The 22,226-nt window shown below is 39.2% G+C and overlaps 1 protein-coding gene across 1 annotated transcript; it reads left to right on the top strand.

Moving 5' to 3' along the window:
* Positions 1 to 2,559: 2,559 nt before the first annotated feature.
* On the top strand, positions 2,560 to 6,049 carry LOC127417723 (SLIT and NTRK-like protein 2). Its single transcript, XM_051657904.1, has one exon. The coding sequence runs from the start codon at positions 3,027 to 3,029 to the stop codon at positions 5,592 to 5,594; it is 2,568 nt and encodes an 855-aa protein (XP_051513864.1). The 5' UTR covers positions 2,560 to 3,026; the 3' UTR covers positions 5,595 to 6,049.
* Positions 6,050 to 22,226: the final 16,177 nt, after the last annotated feature.

The raw sequence follows: 22,226 nt of genomic DNA, 5'->3' as shown, positions 1-22,226 counted from the left end.
GTTAGTATGGTTTCAGCTTTCGAAAACAACTGTGTGCAGATGGCACAATATCTATTTCTGAATTTACTGGAAATCACTTTGCACCCCTACCAGATGTTAGAGTGAGGTTATTCACCTGGCCTACATAGGATACCTAATCAATAATGACCTTATTAATCATGAGGGTTTTAACTAATGACTACTGACATAAGTGAAACGACTATACCTTAATCTCCTCAAATACGTTGATTGATGCTCCCTAATTTGTGGAATAATAGTGACACAAAGAAAGATGAATGAAAGATAATGTGAGTTATGATTTCAAGTTATTCTCTTGTGTCTTATTGACAGCCGGTCTGATTTGATCAAGTTGGATTGGATAGTGTCTTCAGTATGAGTTTGGCTATAGCGACTTGGGCTTATTGTCTTCTTTTTTCTTGGCTATCATGTTTGTTGCTGCATGTAATCAATAATTGATGACAGCTCACCTTATGCCAGAAGGCATTTTGCAACTGCACCTTAAGCTGGGTCTTGTTAACACTAAGTCATGAATTCATTCACTATTTTTACTTTGCAAAGCAGCAATCAATAAATAAAATCACAAACACAGCGGAATGCAAAATGAACTCCAATGCAACTTGGATAAAAAATAATAATAATACATAAATAAAGTTGTGCTTTTGCTACCTAAAAAATCCTATTGGTGCTTTTACTATCAGTGTGTGTGTGTGTGTGTGTGTGTGGGGGCAGGTTTAAGTGGTTTACGAGGACTTTTTTTATGTTACAAACTGGTAATTACAAGGGTATTATGCTATAAATGTGGTTTATGAGGACATTTCTAGTGTCCCCATAATTTAAATCACTTAAAAAACATACTAAATGATGTTGTTTTGAAAATGTAAAAATGCAAAAAGGTTTCTGTGAGGGTTAGGTTTAGGGGTAGGGTTAGGGAATATAATCTATAGTTTGTACAGTATAAAAATCATTATGTCTATGGAGAGTCCTCATAATGATAGCTAACCCAACATGTATGTGTGTGTGTGTGTGTGTGTGTGTGTGTGTGTATGGGTGCGGGTTTAAGTGGTTTACGAGGACTTTTTTTTTTAGGTTACAAACTGGTAATTACAAGGGTATTATGCTATAAATGTGGTTTCTGAGGACATTTCTAGTGTCCCCATAATTTAAATCGCTTAAAAAACATACTAAACGATGTTTTATTGAAAATGTAAAAATGCAGAACATTTATAAAAATAATTATGTCTATGGAGAGTCCTCATAATGATAGCTGCACCAACATGTGTGTGTGTGTGTGTGTGTGTGTGTGTTGTAACACTGCAACAAGTATTATTCCCATATAAGATGGGACTGTCATTATCAGTGTGCACATTTCCATTCACATCCTTTCTCTGTGTGGTCAATTTGAAGAATGCTGTCCACCTTATTGCAAAATTATTAAAGAAAATCTGTTTTAGGGGAAAGTTTACATTTACTCACACCTCTTCAATGTAAATAAATTATAATTCCAGTCTAACCAAGAAATTAAACTTTGCTTGTTTTAATTATTGATTTATCAACTTAAAATTAACATATTTTGGGACATGCAAGGTCACTGAGAAAATCAGCAACTCAAGGTAGTCAGCGGGGGGACAGATGTAACAGGACAGACAGCCAGCCAGATAGACAGAGAGACAGCCAGCCAGATAGACAGACAGACAGACAGATAGATAGATAGATAGATAGATAGATAGATAGATAGATAGATAGATAAAAAAAAGTGTTACAACTGAACTCAGTCTACTCTACATCCTCGTATCAAGATAGTTTTGCAACATTTTATTCATTCCTAAAAAAAAAAGAAAAACAACAAACACATTTGGGAAGCTACTAGCGCCTCCTAGTGGAGTCTTATGTTTAGAACAACCATTTTCCATGCCTGTTTAAAACAAAAACTTCTCAAAGTCAGAAATTGTCATGGAAACTTTAATTACCAAAAAAAACATTACACAGAAAATGTCCAGCAACCCACATTATATATGATTGTTCATTTATTTATTATTCATCTATGCTATTATTTATTTATTTTCGTTCTACAAATTTAGGCTTAAAGCATTATGATCAAAAAAATATTTATAAGAATTTATTTTTTGTATAGCAGAATTTATAGCGCAAAACGCTTGATAGGACACAACATAACCTAAATACAACAAATTAAAACAAAATATAACAAGTAAATAAACATAAAAAGACCATACAATATAACAACAACAACAACAATAATAATAATAATAATAATACACAAATTCGATCTTGAAACGAACAGAGGATAAAGCCAGAGCATAGACTAGCCTACTTTTCATACTGTATATAATATAATAATAATTAAAATAATTATAATAATATGTATAATAATAATATTTTGTTGTTGTTGTTGTTGTTGCCCACTCATGACTGGTGACGTCGGAATTTCACGCAGAGCTCACACACTCTCTCATCCAGCGCGCGCGCGCGCCCGCACACACACGCACACACACACTCACACACACACACACACATTGCTGGTGGGAGTAAGTGAGCAAGCGCGGAGTCCATCTCTCCTCACTGTGAACCTCGCTCGCCTTGCGCTCAGTTACCCCACACATCACGCACCGTGAAGCTGACTGTCGCCATGCGGGATCACAGGCGTGTGAAGTTGCTTTAATGTTAATATCTTTCGGACTGAAGGTGAAAAAGACAGTTTAAGCCACTCGGTGCGCACCGCGCTGCCTCGGATGCGCTTGAAACTGCTGCATTAATGCTTGCTCATTACACCGGGATTTCACTACCATCGCGAAGGACGACGATGTGTTTGGTCCAACAGCGGTCACAGTGCGCTCGGTGATGGGTATCTCCTCTATTTCGCCTTTTGGGATTTAAGGAGGGCCAATGGAGAGCCGTGCGCTCCTGTGCGCCTTTTGAAAAACATTTGCGTCCTCTTCATTTGACATCGTGCGTGCCTGTTTTGAGATTTGCACATTAATGCTGGGGCTTTCAGCATTGTTGCTGTAAAAATGCTGAACAACATTCTCTTGCTAAGTGTTTTAACGGTCACCAGTTTCCTCTCAAAGACGGAGAGCCGCAAAACTTCCAAAGACATTTGCAAGAACCGGTGCGCTTGTGAGGAGAAGGAGAACGCGTTAAATATCAATTGCGAAAACAAGGGTTTCACCACGGTCGGCCAGTTTCAGCCTCCGCAAAACAAGATCAGCCAACTCTTTCTGAATGGAAACTTTCTCACCAAATTGGGTCCAAACGAATTCCTCAATTATGGTAATGTAACATCTCTTCACTTGGGTAATAATGGCTTGCAGGAAATCAAAACAGGGGCGTTCAATGGGTTAAAAAACTTGAAGCGTCTTCATCTCAATAATAATAACTTGGAGATCATAAGAGAGGACACTTTTTCTGGTTTGGAGAGCTTGGAGTATTTGCAAGCTGATTATAATTATATTAGTGCCATAGAGGCAGGGGCGTTCAACAAACTGAATAAACTCAAAGTCCTGATACTGAATGACAACCTTTTGCTCTCTCTGCCCAATAACATATTCCGCTTTGTCATGTTGACGCATTTGGATTTAAGGGGAAACCGACTGAAAACGCTGCCGTTTGCTGGCGTTCTTGAGCATATAGGTGGAATAATGGAAATTCAGCTGGAAGAGAACCCATGGAACTGCACTTGTGATCTGATACCCCTGAAAGCCTGGCTGGATACAATTTCGGTCTTCGTTGGGGATATCGTTTGCGAGACGCCGTTCAGACTCCACGGAAAAGACGTCACGCAGTTGATCAAGCAAGACCTTTGCCCCAGGCGCAACCCTGGGGACGCGAGTCACCGCGCAATGCAGCCGCCGTCTGATTCGCAATACCAGGGTCCGTCTCCGACACTGCGGGCTCGAGTCACACCAACGCGAGCACCAAAGGCCTCCCGTCCCCCCAAAATGAGATACCGTCCTACTCCGCGCGTCACGTCCGGCAGAGATAAACACGTTTTCGGGCCTATCATGGTGTACCAAACACGCTCCCCAGTTCCAATTACCTGCCCGAGCATTTGCGTGTGCACCTCACAAAATCCAGACAGTGGATTAAATATCAATTGCCAGGAGCGCAAACTTCAGAACATCTCTGAACTCCAACCCAAACCATCTTATCCAAAGAAACTGCATTTGACCGGTAACTACTTACAAACCATATACAGAACAGATCTGACAGAGTACAGCTCCCTCGAGCTCCTGCACTTAGGGAATAACAGGATAGCAATCATTCAGGATGGAGCATTTGAGAATCTAACGAATTTACGAAGGCTTTATCTAAATGGCAACTACATTGAAAGTCTTTCCCAGTCTCTCTTCGCTGGGCTGCAAAGCTTGCAATATCTCTATCTGGAATACAACATCATTAAAGAGATTTTACCCCACACCTTTAACTCGCTCCACAATCTGCAGCTGTTGTTTCTTAATAATAACCTACTGAGATCTCTTCCCGACAATGTGTTTGGAGGTACGATGCTGACCAGGCTTAATCTCAGAAACAATCATTTTTCACATCTCCCAGTGCATGGGGTACTGGATCAGCTTTCTGCCTTCATTCAAATTGATCTCCAGGAGAATCCATGGGACTGCACCTGCGATATTGTGGAGCTTAAGAACTGGATGGAGCTGTCCAGCACCAGCGTGGTGGTGAATGAGATCACGTGTGATTCACCATCCAAGCATGCAGGCCGTCTCTTGCGCTCCCTCCGAAATGATGCCATCTGCCCTGAGACTGATGAGGTTCCTGTGACTAAATCCCCGACTGTAGTCAGCTCGGGCACTGACGTGACCCTGACTTCTGCTGTAACCCCCACGGACAGAGTGCCGGAGATGCCCCCGGAGGTGCCCTTGTCCGTTCTCATCTTGGGCCTGCTCGTCGTTTTCATTCTCTCAGTGTGCTTCGGGGCTGGATTGTTCGTGTTCGTCCTTAAACGTCGCAAGGGAGTGGATAGCATTCCCTCCAGCGCCAATAATCACTTGGACTTGAACTCTTTCCAAGTACAGTACGGCTCATACAATGCCAACGCCAACGCGGAAAAAGCCACGGAGAGCCATGTTTACAACTACATCCCTCCGCCAGTGAATCAGATGTGTCAGAATCCCATTTACATGCAGAAGGAGAGTGAGCAGGTGGCCTATTTTAGGAACCTGAAAGAGTTGAGCTTTAGCACGCTTGACCCCAAGAAGGAGGAGCTTGATCGCAGCCCAGCTTTCACGATAAGCACAGTGGAGTTCATTGACAAGCAGCCATGTGCCAACCGCGAACCAGAGCTGCTTTATCAGAACATAGTGGAGAGAGCAAAAGATCTGCCCCAGTCAGGGCCGCTCAGCTATAACTTTTGCACTTTACCTAAAAAATCCTTTATCCCACCATATGAAACTGCCCGACGACACAACCAGGACCGATTAAACAAAACCGTACTCTACGGGACCCCCAGAAAACATGCAGCACAGTTCAAAAATGAGCATCCGTTGCTATCCAACAAGCTAAAAACCGAGCCGGACTACCTCGAAGTTCTGGAGAAACAAACTGCGATGAGTCAGTTGTAGACTTGAGTGCTCGTGCACCCGTCTCATCTGTGTATTTGATCACACAACAAAACAATGACAACTCCATCACAAACCTAAGCCTCCCGTCTTACTTTGACAGGCTGTGTACATGCCCGCAATTTAAAGATGATATATTATTTTCTCTAAGGTTTAAATTATTTCTTCTACTTGAAACATAAAGACTGTAGCTAGCAATTGTCGCAAGAATATGTATAGCTTACAGCTTCATGCTTTTTTTGTAATATGAAATATACTATTTTCTCTCAGATGACAGGGTTGTTGAAATGACATTTCTGTAGAATATGTCGGATGGTGAGTGCAACACAAATTCCTGTTTCCAAAAGTGCCTTTGCACTTGAAGAATTTTAACTCTGTTTTCTGCTAATCAAGTTTTTTTTTTCTTTTTTTTTTTATAAGTGTGGTATTTTAAGACTCTTTATGTAAAATATAATTATTTGTCCAATTCATTAAACGAAAAAAAAAAAAAAGAAAAAAAAAGTGAAATGGTACTCTGTTGTTGGGAAGAGTATTGTTGCATTCATATTCAGCTCAAAAATCAGGATGTTAAAATATTATTTCAGCTTAAATTGAATTAGAGAAAAATGCAGAATTACATTCCCTATGCAGTCGATTATACATGTGGACAAAGCAGTGTTCTGCGGCATGGCACAGAGCAATGTGTGTGTGAGTGATTGTGTGTGTGTGTGTGGGGGGGGGGTGCTCAGCTGACAGCCTATAAGAGGACCTGATTGTATTTATCTATAAGCACAGTGAGTGAAGGACAAATGATGCAGATTTTTTATGCATACTGTAGCCTATGTATATATATTTTGTCTGTATGACTTTCCTTTACGTAGCATGACACAGCGACTTAGTTACTGAAGGATTGGATCTGTCTGACTCCTAAACAAGTCAGTTCATTCATTTTAAAGGAATAGTCCGAGTTCAATACAAGTTAAGCTCAGTTGACAGAATTTGTGGCATACTATTGATTACCACAAAATAATTTTTTACCCTACTTTGCTTTAAAAAAAGCAAACATCTGGGTTACATTTAGGCACTTACAATGGAAGTGAATGGGAGCTAAATTTTGAATGTTAAAATACTCACTGTTTCAAAAGTATAGCCACAAGACATAAACAATATGCATGTAACATGATTTTAGTGGGATAAAATCACTTAAACCTTTTCTGTACAAAACTTAGTTGCCATGACAATGTTATGTCAGCAAACTCTAAAAACCCTAAAATGAATGTAAAAATTAAAATTTAAACAACACTGAAGCTCAAATAATACATGAGTTTTAACAGAAGAATTAATGTAAGTGCTTTTATTATTAGCTTCCATTGTAAGTGCCTCACTGTAACCCAGATGTTTGCTTTTTTTTTTTTTTTTTAAGAAAAGGAGGGATGAGTCAAAATACAGTTTTATAGTAATCAGTATTATGCCACAAATGCTGTTGATTGAGCTTAACTTGTATTGAACCCAGAATATTCAATTAAGATTTAAACCAGATTGCTTTTGACAGTTGGAAATAACAGTCTCTGTCCAAGGTGCTAAACCTGTTTGCACTGGTTGGTACAGCAGTTATTAGTGCTGAATTTTGAGGCAAATCTAAATATGCATTAACTTAAATAAGTTAAAGATTAACACATTAAGGTTATGTACTGCATGCATGAGCTCGTCTGAGATTTTGTACCATCTCAGTAGCATGATTCATGTTCGTATTGATTGGTTGATTTATTTATTTATATCCTTTTTTTTTTTTCTCATTTGTGTAGGCCTACATATATGCAAATGAGAGCCTATATTTTTATTGACATGTACAAAAACACTGTGGCCAGTTTACTTAAAAAAAAAAAAAAAAAAAAAAAAAATCCAATTCATTTTCTTGTTGACTGTTTGCAATCAGTCTGAGTGGATTGAGTTTAAGTGAGGCTATCACTTTCCTCTATGGGGAAAAAAAAATGTGCACTGGCTACACTGCTTGTGATGTTAGAGAATGTTTTTCAACCAGTCTCAAATAGAGTGATTTCCTTTCCCTAGTACAATGGGGCTCTGTGTAGCCGTTTCCTGGTGTGGCTGAGAATGACTACACATGCCTTGCACATCAATGAGAGGCCTGACCAGCAGAACACTTGCTGTTCTAGATAGAGACGTCATGCCTTGATTTGAAATAAATTGTGAGCTCTAATCGGTTTACGCAGTATGCGAGGGAGCCAGGCTGTTTCATTAAATGCACATGCATTGAGTTCATTTCTGTGCATACAATTTTTATTTAATTTTTTTATTGTGTGCATGTGGTCTTAAGAGTGTGAAATCCATCTTCTCTTGCAACTCGGGCTGCAAGAATACATTGCAGGTATATAATATTCCAGACAAGCATTATGATAGCTTCCTTATTGTTGTGTGGAGTTTGGGATAGAATACTACAGGCTGATTGAAGAGAGAGTTCTGTAGACCCAGAGCACCGGCAGTGCTGCGGCACTTTTGATGCCAGTGGCAAAGATTTATGTCAAGCAGTTTGAAGGTAGTTGGCTCCAGATTCAAATCGATGGGAGTTATACTAGATGCTTGCTGCTTGGGGCTTGTCCCCAAGCTATTCTGGCTCACTTTGGCTATGCTTTCAGGTAGTTTCCAAGTTTTCTCCTCTTCCCTCTTTGCACCTTTGCTTTGTGGGTTGGGGACTTCGAGAAAGAGCAAGTAATTTTTTTTTTTTTCTTTTCTTTTCTTTTTTTACACCTCGGAACTCTAATGATATATTCATGATGGCTGGAACTTTGATTCACCAAGTCAGGGTCCAAATCTCTTTAGTAACTGCTCAGCCTACAGGCACATTCATTTTCTTGGTAGAGCTGTGACGTCTGAACTGGAATGTCACAGCGAGGCACCGGATATTAAGCTTTTTGATTGACTTATTCTCATTATTATGTGCATTATGTAATGTCGGAGCAAATGGAAGCCTTTTGGGCCTCAAAAATCAGATGACTCGCATTCCTTACACATTCTGTCTGTTGTGGTTTTGTATTTGAATTTGTAACATGGTTTTGTGCTCCATGTTAATACTTCCATGTGGCTGAGAAACCATGGGTATTTGATGCATAACAAGAGATGTTTCACCCAAAAAAGAAAATTATGTCATCATTTACTCATCCTCGTGTCATTCCAAACTTGTATGACTTTCTTTCTTCTCTGAAGCAAAAAAGGAAATGTTGACACAATGTCACATGTAGCCTCACCGTTTACTTTCATTGCATCTTTTTTTCCATACAATGAAAGAGAATGAGGACTGAGTCTAACACTGACATTCTGCCTAACATCTTCTTTTGTGTTCCATGGAAAAAAAGAATAGTTTGGAACAACAGAAAGCAGGGAAATCTATGACAAAATGTATTTTTGGGTGAACTATCTAACTTTAACAACATCATGTGAATGTGTAATGGAAAGTGTATATTTTAGGTGAATATATTTTAGGTCTCTATTTCTTTTTTCCTACCCTTATTCTTTTTTAAATGTTTATTTTTTTATTATTATTATTTTATTTTTTGTGTGTGTGCTTGTACTTTTCAATGTACAAAGTGCAGTTTCTCATTTAATATGAAGTCATAAAAACTGTTTGCATAATATTTTTTTTAAAAACTAGCAAAATTATTTTTAAATAATTTTACGTGGAGTTAAGCACATCATACTGTAGGACATATCAAAATTAAATGCTTTAGTTCTTATATGAATGCATAATCAAGTGACTAGTGATTTAAATTTCGCTGTATAGCTACTACTGAATGTGCCACTGACTCTGTTCTTGTTCTTATAAGTTTAGAAGGGAAATCAAGCATCCTCAAGGTACATTGAGAACATAGATAAACCAGTGGTTCAGCTTGTGGATCCATAATTAAAAAACATGTGCTTCAGTATATTCGGCGAGGAAAACATTGAGAGAACAGCCATCGAGGGGCCACTCAAGCCCACTTGCAGTCATCTTGAGAGCTGCAATCAAACAAAGTGATTGTAGAGTGTGAAATGATATCAGAGGAGTACTGTTGTGTGCCAAGACCTGTAGACCCATAAATGATTCAACTCCACAAATTGTTTTTATGGCAACACTTAACAATAAGGTTGTATTCATTAACATGTTTTTTCAAGACCTAACAATGAACAATACTTTTACAGCACTTATTGATCTTGGTTCATGTTGATTTCAACACATATCAATATATTTTTAAAATGTAATGTTGTACTGTATATGGAATACGTATGAACAAACATGAACTAATAATGAACTATTTTATTTTTTATAAATTAACATTCACAAAGATTAATAAAAGCAAACAATACATTGTTCATTGTTATTTTATGATACCTAATGCAATTACTAATGTTAACATACTCATAGAACCTTATTGTAAAATGTTGCTGTTTTTAATTAAACAGGTTTTTTCTTTTTTTTTTTTTTTGCAAGATTAAAGCCAACATTAAATCATAGTTGACCTTTTTACTTTCCTAATACACATGGTCTAATTGTGAATGATTTACTGGTGCATGCTACTCGAAAGAAAAAAAAAAATGTTTGTCTTCGTAATCTTTCTTAAATGTTAAAACTTGCTCTGCCTCTGATACAACTCTCCTTTTCGGCTGACATCATCAAGCCAATAATTGAACTCCTCCTCTTCAACCGCCTGTCATATAAAGACCACTTTTCATGATGTAATCAATTCCTGATGTAACTTTCCTGTTTGAATCGCAAATATGTCAGATTACGGAAGTAAAATTTGTTGTGATCTCAATTCGTGTTGACTTTAAGGTTGCTAAACAAAATGTATAAACACAAAATATGACTTAGGACAAAATGTATTCCTCTAGTGAGCATCTCAGTGAAATCTGGCAAATGTTTGTCAAACGCTGACAGGGCAAACAGAAACATCCCAAGGCTGGAGTGATGACATTAACACCAAGCCCCACAGCCGCAGAACAAACAAGCTTTCAGTGTAATGTTGATCTTTTGTACTTGTTTGTACGAAAACAGCAGGGGTATGTGTATGATTGTACAATTGTCACTGTATGATTGAGAGTCAGATTTAGGGGTGAAATCTTTGTGTGTAGTCGTTCTTCTGCTGTGTCTTTTTGATGAATAATGTATTTGTTTCATAGCCGAGTAATCATTTTGGCATTAATGATGAGCCGTGTGGGAAGTTGACAGGATGTTTCGCACAACAGTCAGAAAACAAACTGCCTTATAGTGCTCGATGACTGCCAAGGCGTTTCTCTGGAAGCAAGTGCAAAACCTCATATATCTTGGAGTATCTGCAGCACCTCTTGTAAAATGCAAAGCCACAACTGTCTTAAAGTGATAGTTCAACCAAAAATGTAAATTCTCTAATAATTTATTCTCCATCATGACATTCCAAACACTATGACATTTTTCTTTTTCTTTGATGAAAAGGATAATCTTGTCAGAATCTTCACGCTGCTCAATTTCCATACAATTGATATGAATGGGGACTGGGGCTGTCGAGTTCTAAAAAAAATAAGAAAGTACCCTAAATGCACTATAAACATAGTAAATATGACTTGTGCGCTATATTCCAAGTCTTCTGAAGCCATACAATACCTGTGTGTGAATAACAAAACCCAAAATTCTGACTTGAAATGGGCGGAAGGAAGATTGTCAGTGAATAATGACTTAAATTTCAGTCTGTTCCTCTCATTAAGTTAGCATATGCTTCAGAAGACTTGGAATATACCACATGAGTCCTACAGACTGCTTTTAAATAGTTTTTTATGGAGCTCTACAACCTCAGTCACTTTCATTGTATGAATAAGAGCAGCATGCATATTCTTGAAGTATTTCCTTTTGTATTTTCAATACAGAGCAGGGTGAAGGATCTTCTTTTGTATTTCATGAAAGAAAATGTGGGTTTGGAAGGACGTATTTGTGTAAACTATTCCTTTAAAAAGAACGAAAAAGCTTATAATTTGTATCCCCATATACAAGAATTGTAAAACATTGAGCCTTATTATTTCATTGTTTAACTAGCTAAATTAAAAGATCACGAAAAACCGTGAATTCCTATGGTATTTACACTGAATAGTGTTATTTCTCACAGCCACAGATATACTAATGTGTACAAAACACATCTCTTTTAATGCTTTAAGATAACTGTGCAATAAAAGACAACCAACCTTCAAAAATATAATCTCTCGTAAGATCTGGCCTTGTGTCAATGGGATTTAAAGCAAAATGGAAAGATAATTTATCAAGACAAAGAATGAGGAGTGACAGAGTGAAAGCAACTGAGGGATGAATGGAACAACGTTAACTCAAAGCATTTGGCTTGAAGTTATACTGCAAGTCAAGTTCACAGAGAGAGCAAGCAGTAATGGAGATGAGAAAGTGATGCAAAAACACCTCAAACATCAAAACTGACCTTCATGTCCAGGGAAAGAGATATGGTCAGTGTGATGGTCCATCTTTAACAGTATCCAATATATACCAGATGATGTTATTGAAGGGTTCCACTTAGATAATAACCATACACTCTGATGACTGAAGTCATTATTTTCCACTCAAGGTTTGAAAAGCATCATCAGCTCGAATATAAGGAAATAATTTATTGGCTCGGGTAACAGGACATGGCAAGAATTCTAGAATGAATCTAGCCCTTTTCCTTGATGTTATGGTCTGAACAAATGAACCGGAGTACAATGGTGCATTCATTGCTGTCCTCTGCATTTTTTTCCTAGGAGAAGGAGTTGGAAACCAATGGAGAAAGAGCACTCCATGGAAAATACCTTATTTTAACTCAATGGAATGCTGTTAGAAGTGTCATGCCCATTTAAACTAAAGAGGCACATGCCCCCTCAGTCATGATCCAAGTGGATTTTGAATGTAACTTTTTTGATAATTAAGTGGCATGATTATTGAGGTGTTTCTCAAAACTGCCATGGCAAAAATCATCATTCTGTAGTCTATATTTGGTCAGTCCAATCCAGTCACACATTCCACAAATCATTTGCTTTAAACTAAAAATACTATCATTATCTGCCCACCTTTTTGTGGCTCAAAACTTTTTTCCAGTGGAACACAAAATTAGTTATTATCAAAATGGCAAAGCTGCTCTTATAGCAAAAATGCATGGTGATCAGTATGCAATGCAATATCAGTTTTATTTATTCAATTTATTAAAAAGTTTATATATATATATGGGCATTTTACCTCTACTTCTGGCACTTCAAAAAAGAAAAAAAAATAATAATAATAAAATAATAATAATAATAATAATACAATTTTATTTAATTTGTCTACTAACAATGTACTACAGTTTGTACTTGCATTACAGGAGATTTAAGTTATATTTAATATTATTTATTTATTTATTTGTTTATTTATTTATTTATTTTTCACAGAAATTCAAAGCACATGTCATTTCCACCACATCTCAAATGCAGTATTGTGTTACTGAATTGTGTAGTGGAAAAGGCATTGATGGAAACAACATTTGTAACGTCTTTGAAATAAAATTGCAGACTCCTTTGTCTTCCTGAGGATCATTTCATAGCTAACATTTTTTTATATTTTAAATACTAGGACAGGCATATTAAACTGGTGGCCCATGGGCCAAATTCGGTCCATTTGAAAATTATGGCCTGTGTGAGGTTGTCACTTAGGGACTGTTCACACTGAACATATTTGTGACATTTTAAAATAATTTTCCATGTAAACTTGCACTAAATGGGTGTCGTTCTACGTCTCAATGTCTCGTGCAGGAGCGCCATGTTTTTTTAGGTGCTTTCAGAGGTTGCGCAACAAATAATCATTATCAGTCATTTTGACGGAATGGGAAGAATGAAGAATTAAAATCATGGAAAAATTATGTTCATTTATTTGGTCAAGAAAACATTCAATTTGAAAAATCAAAAGTTTAAATCATTGCATCTATAACAAACTTCACTGTTATTGTTCAATACAGTTTTGAGTGTCAGTCTGACTTACTCTCTGTGTTATGGACCAATTTTGAAAGCACTTTTTTTTTTTTTTTTTTTTTTTCAAGTTACCTGTATTTTTTCAGACTCTCCTGCTGGGTGGTGATTTTTCTCATGACAGATTTTTAAAGCTATAAACAGATGTTTTAATTATATAGTGAGCAAATAGCCTACTATAACACAATATTTGATAGAAGCTTTTTTACATTAACAAATTATTCTGGCTTGGCCCTCCCCTGTTAGTGCCCCCTCAAAAAGTAGGTGCCTGGTGCCCCTGAATGCAGTAATGCAGAAAGAAGCTAAAATAGGAAAGAAACACAGGCAATTTGAGTAAGAAACTAGGGCTCTTTCACACATAACTGGCTTAATGGTGTATTAAAGCAATTGGCTTTCAACTCTGAGTTAAAAACATGTTCACTGATTTCCACAGGGGTAATGGCCATAGCTATTTGCTTCAATAAGTGTTTTTACATAGAAGGATCTATCTGTTATGTAAAAAAATAAAAATAAATACATAAAATAAAAAATAATAATAATTACATCAGGAATAGTTCAACTCAGAAAACAGCAGGTGATGATTTCACAAACATCAAAGCCCTTGTGTTGCATTTGGTATATCTCTTTTGCTCTAGCTCACAGAACCTCTATCCGGAGACTGTACACATTTCTAAACATTTTTGGTTTAGCTTCCTCATGCTGTCAGAGGAAAATCGACATCCTCCTTGTCAGCTAAATGTTGACACAGATCTATGTTGAATAAAAGACAAGTGATGCTGAAGTTGTTAAAAAAAAAAAAAAAAAAAAAAAAGATTTGAATGCGTAGCAAATGCTGTTGCCTGCAGGAAGCTTTCTAAAAATCCCCCTTTTTTGTCAGTGAATAAGTAATTTGAAGTACAGCTGCTTCTTTAAAAGAGGCAGGTGCATTTTCACTGTACAAATTGAAACAGCTGGGGATCTTGCAAGGATTTTGATTCTCTATACAGTCTTAACGTTGAGTGAAAATCTGTTCATTTCAGACTGTGGTTTGAGAGCTGAAAGTAGCTAATGTTTATCAGATGATAGTTGCCCAAGGTAGAAAATGCATTAAGTCTTTAGTCAATTAGACATTTGAGGAATTTGCTTTATAATATTAGCATTGGATTGCCCTGAGTTATAATTCATATTTGAATGTCAGTGTGCTGAAATGGTTATTGTATGTTACGGTATGCAAACAGCCTTGGTGTATTGGGTATAACAGTTTTGAGAATACCTAATTATTAAAAGAATAATTCAGTTAAAAATGAAAATTATTTAATCAGTTACACACCTTCATGCTGTTCAAAACCCATATTATATACTATCTTCTGTGGAACACAAACTAAGATGTTTAGCATTTTACAGTATATGAAAGCATATAAAAAAAAAATAAAAAATAAAAAATAAAAACATCAAAGTAGTCCATATATGATCTATCTGCTATATTCCAAGTCATGTGAAGATATACATTAGCTGCAAAGTTAAGAACAAACCAAAATGACCATAGCTATCAAATCTCATTTACGGCTGTGCATATTCAAACAGGTTTGACGTCAAAGATGGCAAACACCACTGATTTTTGTGTTTTATAGCTGTTTGTGAATATGCAGAAGTGTGAATTAAATTTGTGAGTTACAGTGGAGGCTAAAATTAGATTAGATTAGATTAGATTGTGGTCTGTTTTTTTTAAAACACAGCTACGGTATGACTTCAGAAGACTTGGAAAAGACTTGTTTTCATGGTAATTTCTTTTGTCCTTTTTGGAGCTTGACAGTAACTGGTTTTAAGGGGGTTTAGTGGAAAGGAGGAGGCGAGAACCGGCTTGACAACTTAAATAATAATTTAATAAACAATTTAACCAAAAACACACCACCATTAACACACACAGTACAGCTGCCTGTAATTCTCTCTCTCTCGAACTGTCGTCCCCGGCCGCCTTTATCCCTCACGCGCCCCATCAGGCTGATTGGGGACCGGGCGTGCGTCATTCCAGCCCGGCCCCGTCCTCCTCGGCTCTACACTGGTCACTGTATGTTTTCATTGCATGGAAAAGAGCAGCTTACCTGGACATTCTGCTCCACATGACCTTTTGTGTTCCATAGAAGAAATAAAGTCATACAGGTTTGGAACCACATGATGGTGAGTAAATGATTACAGAATTGTAATTTCTGTGTGGCCTAATACTTTAATAACTGTATTTTTAGGTTTTGAGGCTGCTGTTACCAGACAGTTTAAAGACAAACGGAGCAGTGCAATGAAAAATGATATTTTTGTCACTTGAATTGAAACAAGAAAAATTCTGTCGATACTTCTGGCCAGTCCTGATATGCGCAGTCACACACTATCTATCACTTAGGAAGGATGTTTATTTTGGGCCGTTCGCTCATCTCACTTAATTCGCCTCAGTCTTCCTCGGTCTGCAAGTAGGCCAACATTGAAAGCCTGGTGACATCAGTCCGTCCATGTTAATCATCCTTTCTCCCCCAGAGGACTCAGCAGTCACAGGTGATGGTTCAGATTTCATGAGGATCGATTTGGGCCCAGACTGTGTTAGCGGGGGACATGTCCGTGTCAAAATGCTAGTCAGTGGAGTGCTGCTGGCTGCTGTGCCCCAGAGGACATTTTAGAACTGGTGACCCTCCACACTTGCTTTCCATTCCATCACGCCTCCTGAAATCGCACAAGGAAGCAATGGCGGTCCGTCAAATGAGTCAAGGACTTCTCTGAGCCTCCGCACAAATGTATTAAAACTTAACTATAAAGTGATCAAATTAACTGTTGTTTTAATCAATTTACCCTCTAATGTGCATAACTTGTATGCATATAATGTAAAATAATGTATATGGGTGAATCTTATGAAACATGTCAAGAAATGTATAGGTCACATTTCTCCGCAACCCCCCTCCTCTCCCCCAAAATGTTTTAATGTAAAAATAATCATAATAATATCATACTTTTCAAATTGTGACATCATGTTAAGAACAACAAAGATGCACTCAGTACATTTTTATTCATGTCGTCTTGGACTCCTAAAGGCGTAAATGATGCGTCATTCATAAAAAAATAAATAATAATAATTTGTTACAGATGCCAATGTAGAAATTCATTATTCACAGTAGGCCATGATTAATTTAATCCTTCGATGAAAGTGTCCAATATCAGCAGTTACTGAGATTTAGCAATTAGTATAGAGTGCAACGGTGTGGTTCCTGAAGTAAAAATCCCATTCATTTGTTTCCATAGGCAAATTGATTTTCAAAGATAACTTATAAACCTCAAAGGTCCTGCCATGAGCTTGGAGGTTGTTCATCGATGGTAAATGCTGCTTCTTAAGCCATCAGTCTTTGTTATTTCAACATCATTGTTTAAAAATCGTGTTTGATAGCGGAGTACCTGGGAAACAACTACAGTACATTACCCATGGTCCAGCAGATAGCTGCACCAATCAGAGAACTGCGGCCAACAAAGCCCGCGAAACGTGCCTAGGAGTGACACCCACTCCAATGACACATTGTGAATGACGTTATCGAGTCGTTCTCCCTTCACCATTAAACTACTTATATATTTGTACCTATCAGAATATTTAGCAATAAACAAAAAATATATTGTTTCTATACTTATAATCAACAACCTAAAATCAATAGTTTTATTTATACCCATTGTGTTTTATTCAATTACATCATTCGCAAGGCTTCATGTGATTGTAGTTTGTGCTCTCATAAAAGACGGTAAGTACACAGCTTTGTACCCAGAGGTGGGTAGCAACGCACTACATTTACTCCATTACATTTACTTGAGTAACTTTTTGGGAATAAATGTACTTTTAGAGTAGGTTTAAAAGTGGGTACTTTTTACTTTCACTCAAGTAAATTTCTAATGAAAAAATTTACTTTTACTTTGTTATAATGGCCGGCGTTCCTGTCATTACATTACTGGGTTTAATTTTAATTAATGCTTAATTTATTAAGAAATTGTTGAATGGGACTTTTACGACAGCGGAAGTTAACTCAAGCTGAGTCCACCAGTGCTGCAGCATCATGCTCTTCTAAGTGAAACACTTTCTTAGCTCTGCACAGTGAAAAAAGAATAGTTTCGTCATGCAACACCATTTTACACCAAGTCAAGTGGATATTTCAAGATTAAAATTGCAGCTCCAACTTAAGGCAGCACTCTGAGGTAAGTTGAGGCTCTAATGATAACTCGAGCTTTTCTGTGACATGGTGATTTTCAGGGTGATTATGTAAATATGGGCTCTTGTAACATCAGCTTTTAGGTGTACATTTTTTAATCTGTGCAGCAATATACTAGTGCACTTTGTCCCACGTTCCGCATGTCATGAGCAGAATTTATGCATTTACACCACGCCCTTGCGGCGGTACTGGAACCTATCGCAGCTACTTTGGGCTGATTAACTGTATAAATCCATGTAAACATCCATGTTAAGTGTAAATGCCTTTTGCTCTGCCAAAAGTGTAATTGACAACTGGAGCGTGAACAGACAGCATTTCTGCTTGTGATGCCGTACGCAGGCTGTGCACTCTGTGTTTAGGGAGCGGCAGTACTGCTGTTCAGAACTAATGATCTAAATTCTTTCGACACTGAAAACTGTAACTACACTGAACTAAGAACTAAAAGCTATGGAATAGTGAAAATATGCATTAATAAAACATGATCTTGCTTTGGTTTATATTTCAGAATTATATATAATGTCCCTGTGGGACATTGTTCATGTTTTCACCGTAATAATTACTAGAAAGGTTTCAAAACCTCTCTTCTTATTGTCAAATTCATCCAGATCTGACAAGAGCCCTTAAAGGGATAGTTCACCCAAAAATGAAAATTCTCTCATCATTTACTCACCCTCATGCCATCACAGATGTGTATGACTATCGTTCATCTGCTGAACTCTAATGAAGATTTTTAGAAGAATTTCTCAGCTCCTTTACTCCATACAATACAACTGAATGGGTGCCAACATAAAAAAAAATAATGGTGGGGCCGCGATGTTGAGCCCCTCAATCTCAATGCCGATACATTATGTGCGTGTCAAGCCCCTTCAATCTCAATCGCGACTATGCCGATACATTATGTGCGTGACGAGCTCCGGCCCTCCACAGGAGTGCACGCCTCGTCTCGTTTGGCGGTTCTGATGCTAGGGACGATGACAATTTCATGTTTCTTGCTGCATCAGGCGAGTGGTCAGTGGATGATGCTACTGCCCTTCCCCCCAGCGAGGGCGAAGAGCGTGTATGCGCCACTGACAAGGGGATGCTTCACGTCTTTTCAAGGGCAGCCGAAGAGCTCAATAACGAGTGGTCTCCTCCAGAGGAACCTACACAGTCTCGCCTTGATGAATGGTTCCTACAGTCCGGATGCCGTCAAGCAACCATGTCTCATAGATCTGTCCCGTTCTTCCCTGAAGTGCTCAAGGTCTTTCGAGCCAAGCTCCAAGCAAATGGAGGAGCAAAGTTATGATCCAGAGACATTCAGAGAGCTCTGCACTGCTATGGACTTAGCGCTGCGCACCACGAAGTCACTGCGCAGATCATCACATCTGGCTGGCCCTCACGGAAATGCGTGACAGGGAAAAAGCCTATATGTTGGATGCTCCGGTGCCTCCAGCCAGCCTCTTCGGCGGCTCTGTGAATAACTTTGCCGAGCATTACGTCGCGACTCAGCAACAATCACACGTTATGAGACATTTTATGCCGAAACGGAGTAACGTTTCACAGCAGGTTCGCTCCCGCTCTGTTTCGAGCCAGTGCCCGGCCAAAAGCCCCATACCTGCCTCAGTACCTCTGCCGAGCCACCGGTGAGGCCACGCATGCCGTGGCCCAAATGGAAGCAGCCTTATCAGTGCCCACCTCACACTGGCAGAACAAACCCCCCGCGCAGCAAAGGCACTCCTGACGGGCACAGCCCTTTGAAGCGGAATGCAGAGCACACTGTTCCCTCCGGGTCTGCTCCGAAGAAGGCTCGATTGGAGACACACAACACTGTTCCCCATCTCCCGACTGTTGGTTATCGGGAAAGGAATATTGCTGTTCACAATATTGTTCAAAATGTCTCACATTTATATGAATGCAATAAAAAATGCAATTTATGCAAAAAATAATTCCCTTAAAGGTATTTCAGATTGGGTGCTAAAAACGATCGAACATGGGTATACAATACAATTTGCACGCCGGCCACCCCATTTCAACTGCGTACTGTCTTCCACCGTTTCACCAGTGTTACAAGCCGAAATACACAATCTCCTCACTAAAAATGCAATAGAGGTTGTTCCAAATTGCCAAACTCAAAAAGGGTTTTACAGCCGCTATTTTCTTGTCTCAAAGAAAGATGGCGGGCTTCGGCCAATCCTAGATCTGAGACATTGGAATCGCGCATTTGCAAAGTGCCCATTCAAAATGATTACTAAGAAAAGGATCTTGTCACACGTCCACCCACACGACGATTGGTTTGCATAGATAGATCTGAAAGATGCGTACTTTCTTGTCCAAATTGTAGAACATCACAGGATGTTTTTGAGATTCACGTTTGAGGGACTGGCGTATCAATTTAAAGTCCTGCCCTTCAGGCTGTCTCTGGCTCCTCGCACGTTCACAAAGTGCATTTATACGGTTCTCACCCCTCTGAAACTGAGCGCCATGTGCATTTTGAACTACCTCGATGATTCGTTGTTACTGGCCCAATCAGAGGCTCTGTTATGCCAGCACAGGGACTTATTGCTTCAGCATCTAAACAGCTTAGGGCCTCAATGTGAACTGGGCAAAGAGAACGCTCTCCCCCAGCCAACAAATCTCCTTTTTAGGAGCCTGTCTCAACTCCGTGAGCGGGCACACGCACCTTAAGAGCAAGCACGTTCAGGCCATTCTACAGTGTCTGTCCCAGTTCAAACTGGGGAGAACACTTCCAGTGAAGCTGTTTCAAAAAGCATTGGGGTTTTTGGCGGTGGCATCCACAGTCATTCCGTTAGGTCTTTTACACATGAGACCTCTTCAGTGTGGCTCAAGCGCCGTGTGCCACAACATGCTTGGCGCCATGGGTGCATGCGCATCACTATATCTCGCCTCTGTATGGCTGCTCTAGCACATGTCTTTTACCAGTCATGCTGGGGCAGATTTTCAGATGGGAAGTGTTAACATGCAGTGTCTCATTCCCTTCATCTCAGATCAACCGAGATGTACTCTTTTAATTAGATACTTTCTTACTCTCACTTAAGTACAGTTTTTGTCTACTCTACACACCTGTGCTTGTACCTTTGTATTTTTGTCAGATTTCCAAACACTTTTTTGCCTCAAAACAAAGTTTGTGATGTTGTGATTTGGTTCATGGCTCAGTAATATATATATATATATATATATATATATATATATATATATATATATATATATATATATATATATAATACTGAGTGCACCTTTAAGCACATTTTACCTAGTAATGTCTTTCTCGTTATGCTTTATTGAGAATCATCAATAAAATAATAATAAAAATCCTACCAGCCTAGGTGACGCAGTGTCATTTGCTTCTGTTCAAAATGCTTCCGAAAAGGGCAAAAAAGGAGGCAAAAAATAAATAAATAAATCTGTGCCTAGATGACGAAACCAATCATTATTAGAGGTAACCTTTCAAACCAATCAGCTTTCAGTGCATCATTAAGCCTGCGGTTAATGCGGCAGGTGAAGAGACGCTAATCCAAACAAAACTTGTTTGTTTCGCAAAACAAGTTGATAAATGTCTGGGGGGTATTCCAGAAAGTAGTTTAAGCAATTTACCAAGGTAAGTTTACTCAGAGTAAGTGGATAACGTCATGGTACCACACGCACACCTTCAAGGTGGAAGGGGACAGCCTCCCTTCCAACCTCTCCTGCAGGAAGGAAAGCACTGATCCGACTGCGCATCTCTGGGGGTCTTCGTGTCAAGAAGAACACCACTTAGTGAATAGACGCCACTTAAAGGCATACAGGCGCCTCATAGAGGGGGCCCTAGCCTGAGTGATCGTGTCTACCACCGCGGGTGGTAGGCCACTTAGGTCTTACACATCCTGTCCAGGGACCAGACATGGAGATTCCAGAGGTCTGGATGTGGGTGCCAGAGGGTGCCCCATCCCTGAGAAAGAAGGTCCTTCCTCAGGGGAATTTTCCAGGGGGGGGGCTGTCGCAAGGAGAATGAGGTCCGAGAACCACATCTGGGTGGGCCAGTAGGGTGCTAGCAGGATGACCTGCTCCTCGTCCTCCCTGACCTTGCATAGGGTCTGTGCAAGTAGGCTCACTGGGGGAAATGCATATTTGCGAATGGCAGGGGGCCAGCTGTGTGCCAGCGCGTCTATGCCAAGGGGAGCCTCGGTGAGGGCGTACCAGAGCAGGCAGTGGGAGGATTCTTGGGAGGCGAACAGGTCCACCTGTGCCCGACCGAATCGACTCAAAATCAGCTGGACCACCTGAGGGTGGAGTCTCCACTCTCCCCTGAGGGAAACCTGCCATGACAGCGCGTCCGCTGTAGTGTTGAGGTTGCCCGGGATGTGAGTGGCTCGCATGTGCTGACTCTGGAGGAGGAGATGGCGGGCGAGTTGTGACATACAGCGGGAGCGCAGACCGCCTTGGCGGTTGACATATGCTACCGCTGCCGTGC

Source organism: Myxocyprinus asiaticus, chromosome 27, assembly GCF_019703515.2.
Source record: "Myxocyprinus asiaticus isolate MX2 ecotype Aquarium Trade chromosome 27, UBuf_Myxa_2, whole genome shotgun sequence".
NCBI classification, from domain to species: Eukaryota; Metazoa; Chordata; class Actinopteri; order Cypriniformes; family Catostomidae; genus Myxocyprinus; species Myxocyprinus asiaticus.
This window is presented reverse-complemented; position numbering and strand designations above follow the sequence as displayed.

What these genes read in the sequence shown, in the direction of transcription:
- LOC127417723 (XM_051657904.1), top strand. Translation starts at nt 3,027, where the DNA reads ATGCTGAACAACATTCTCTTGCTAAGTGTTTTAACGGTCACCAGTTTC.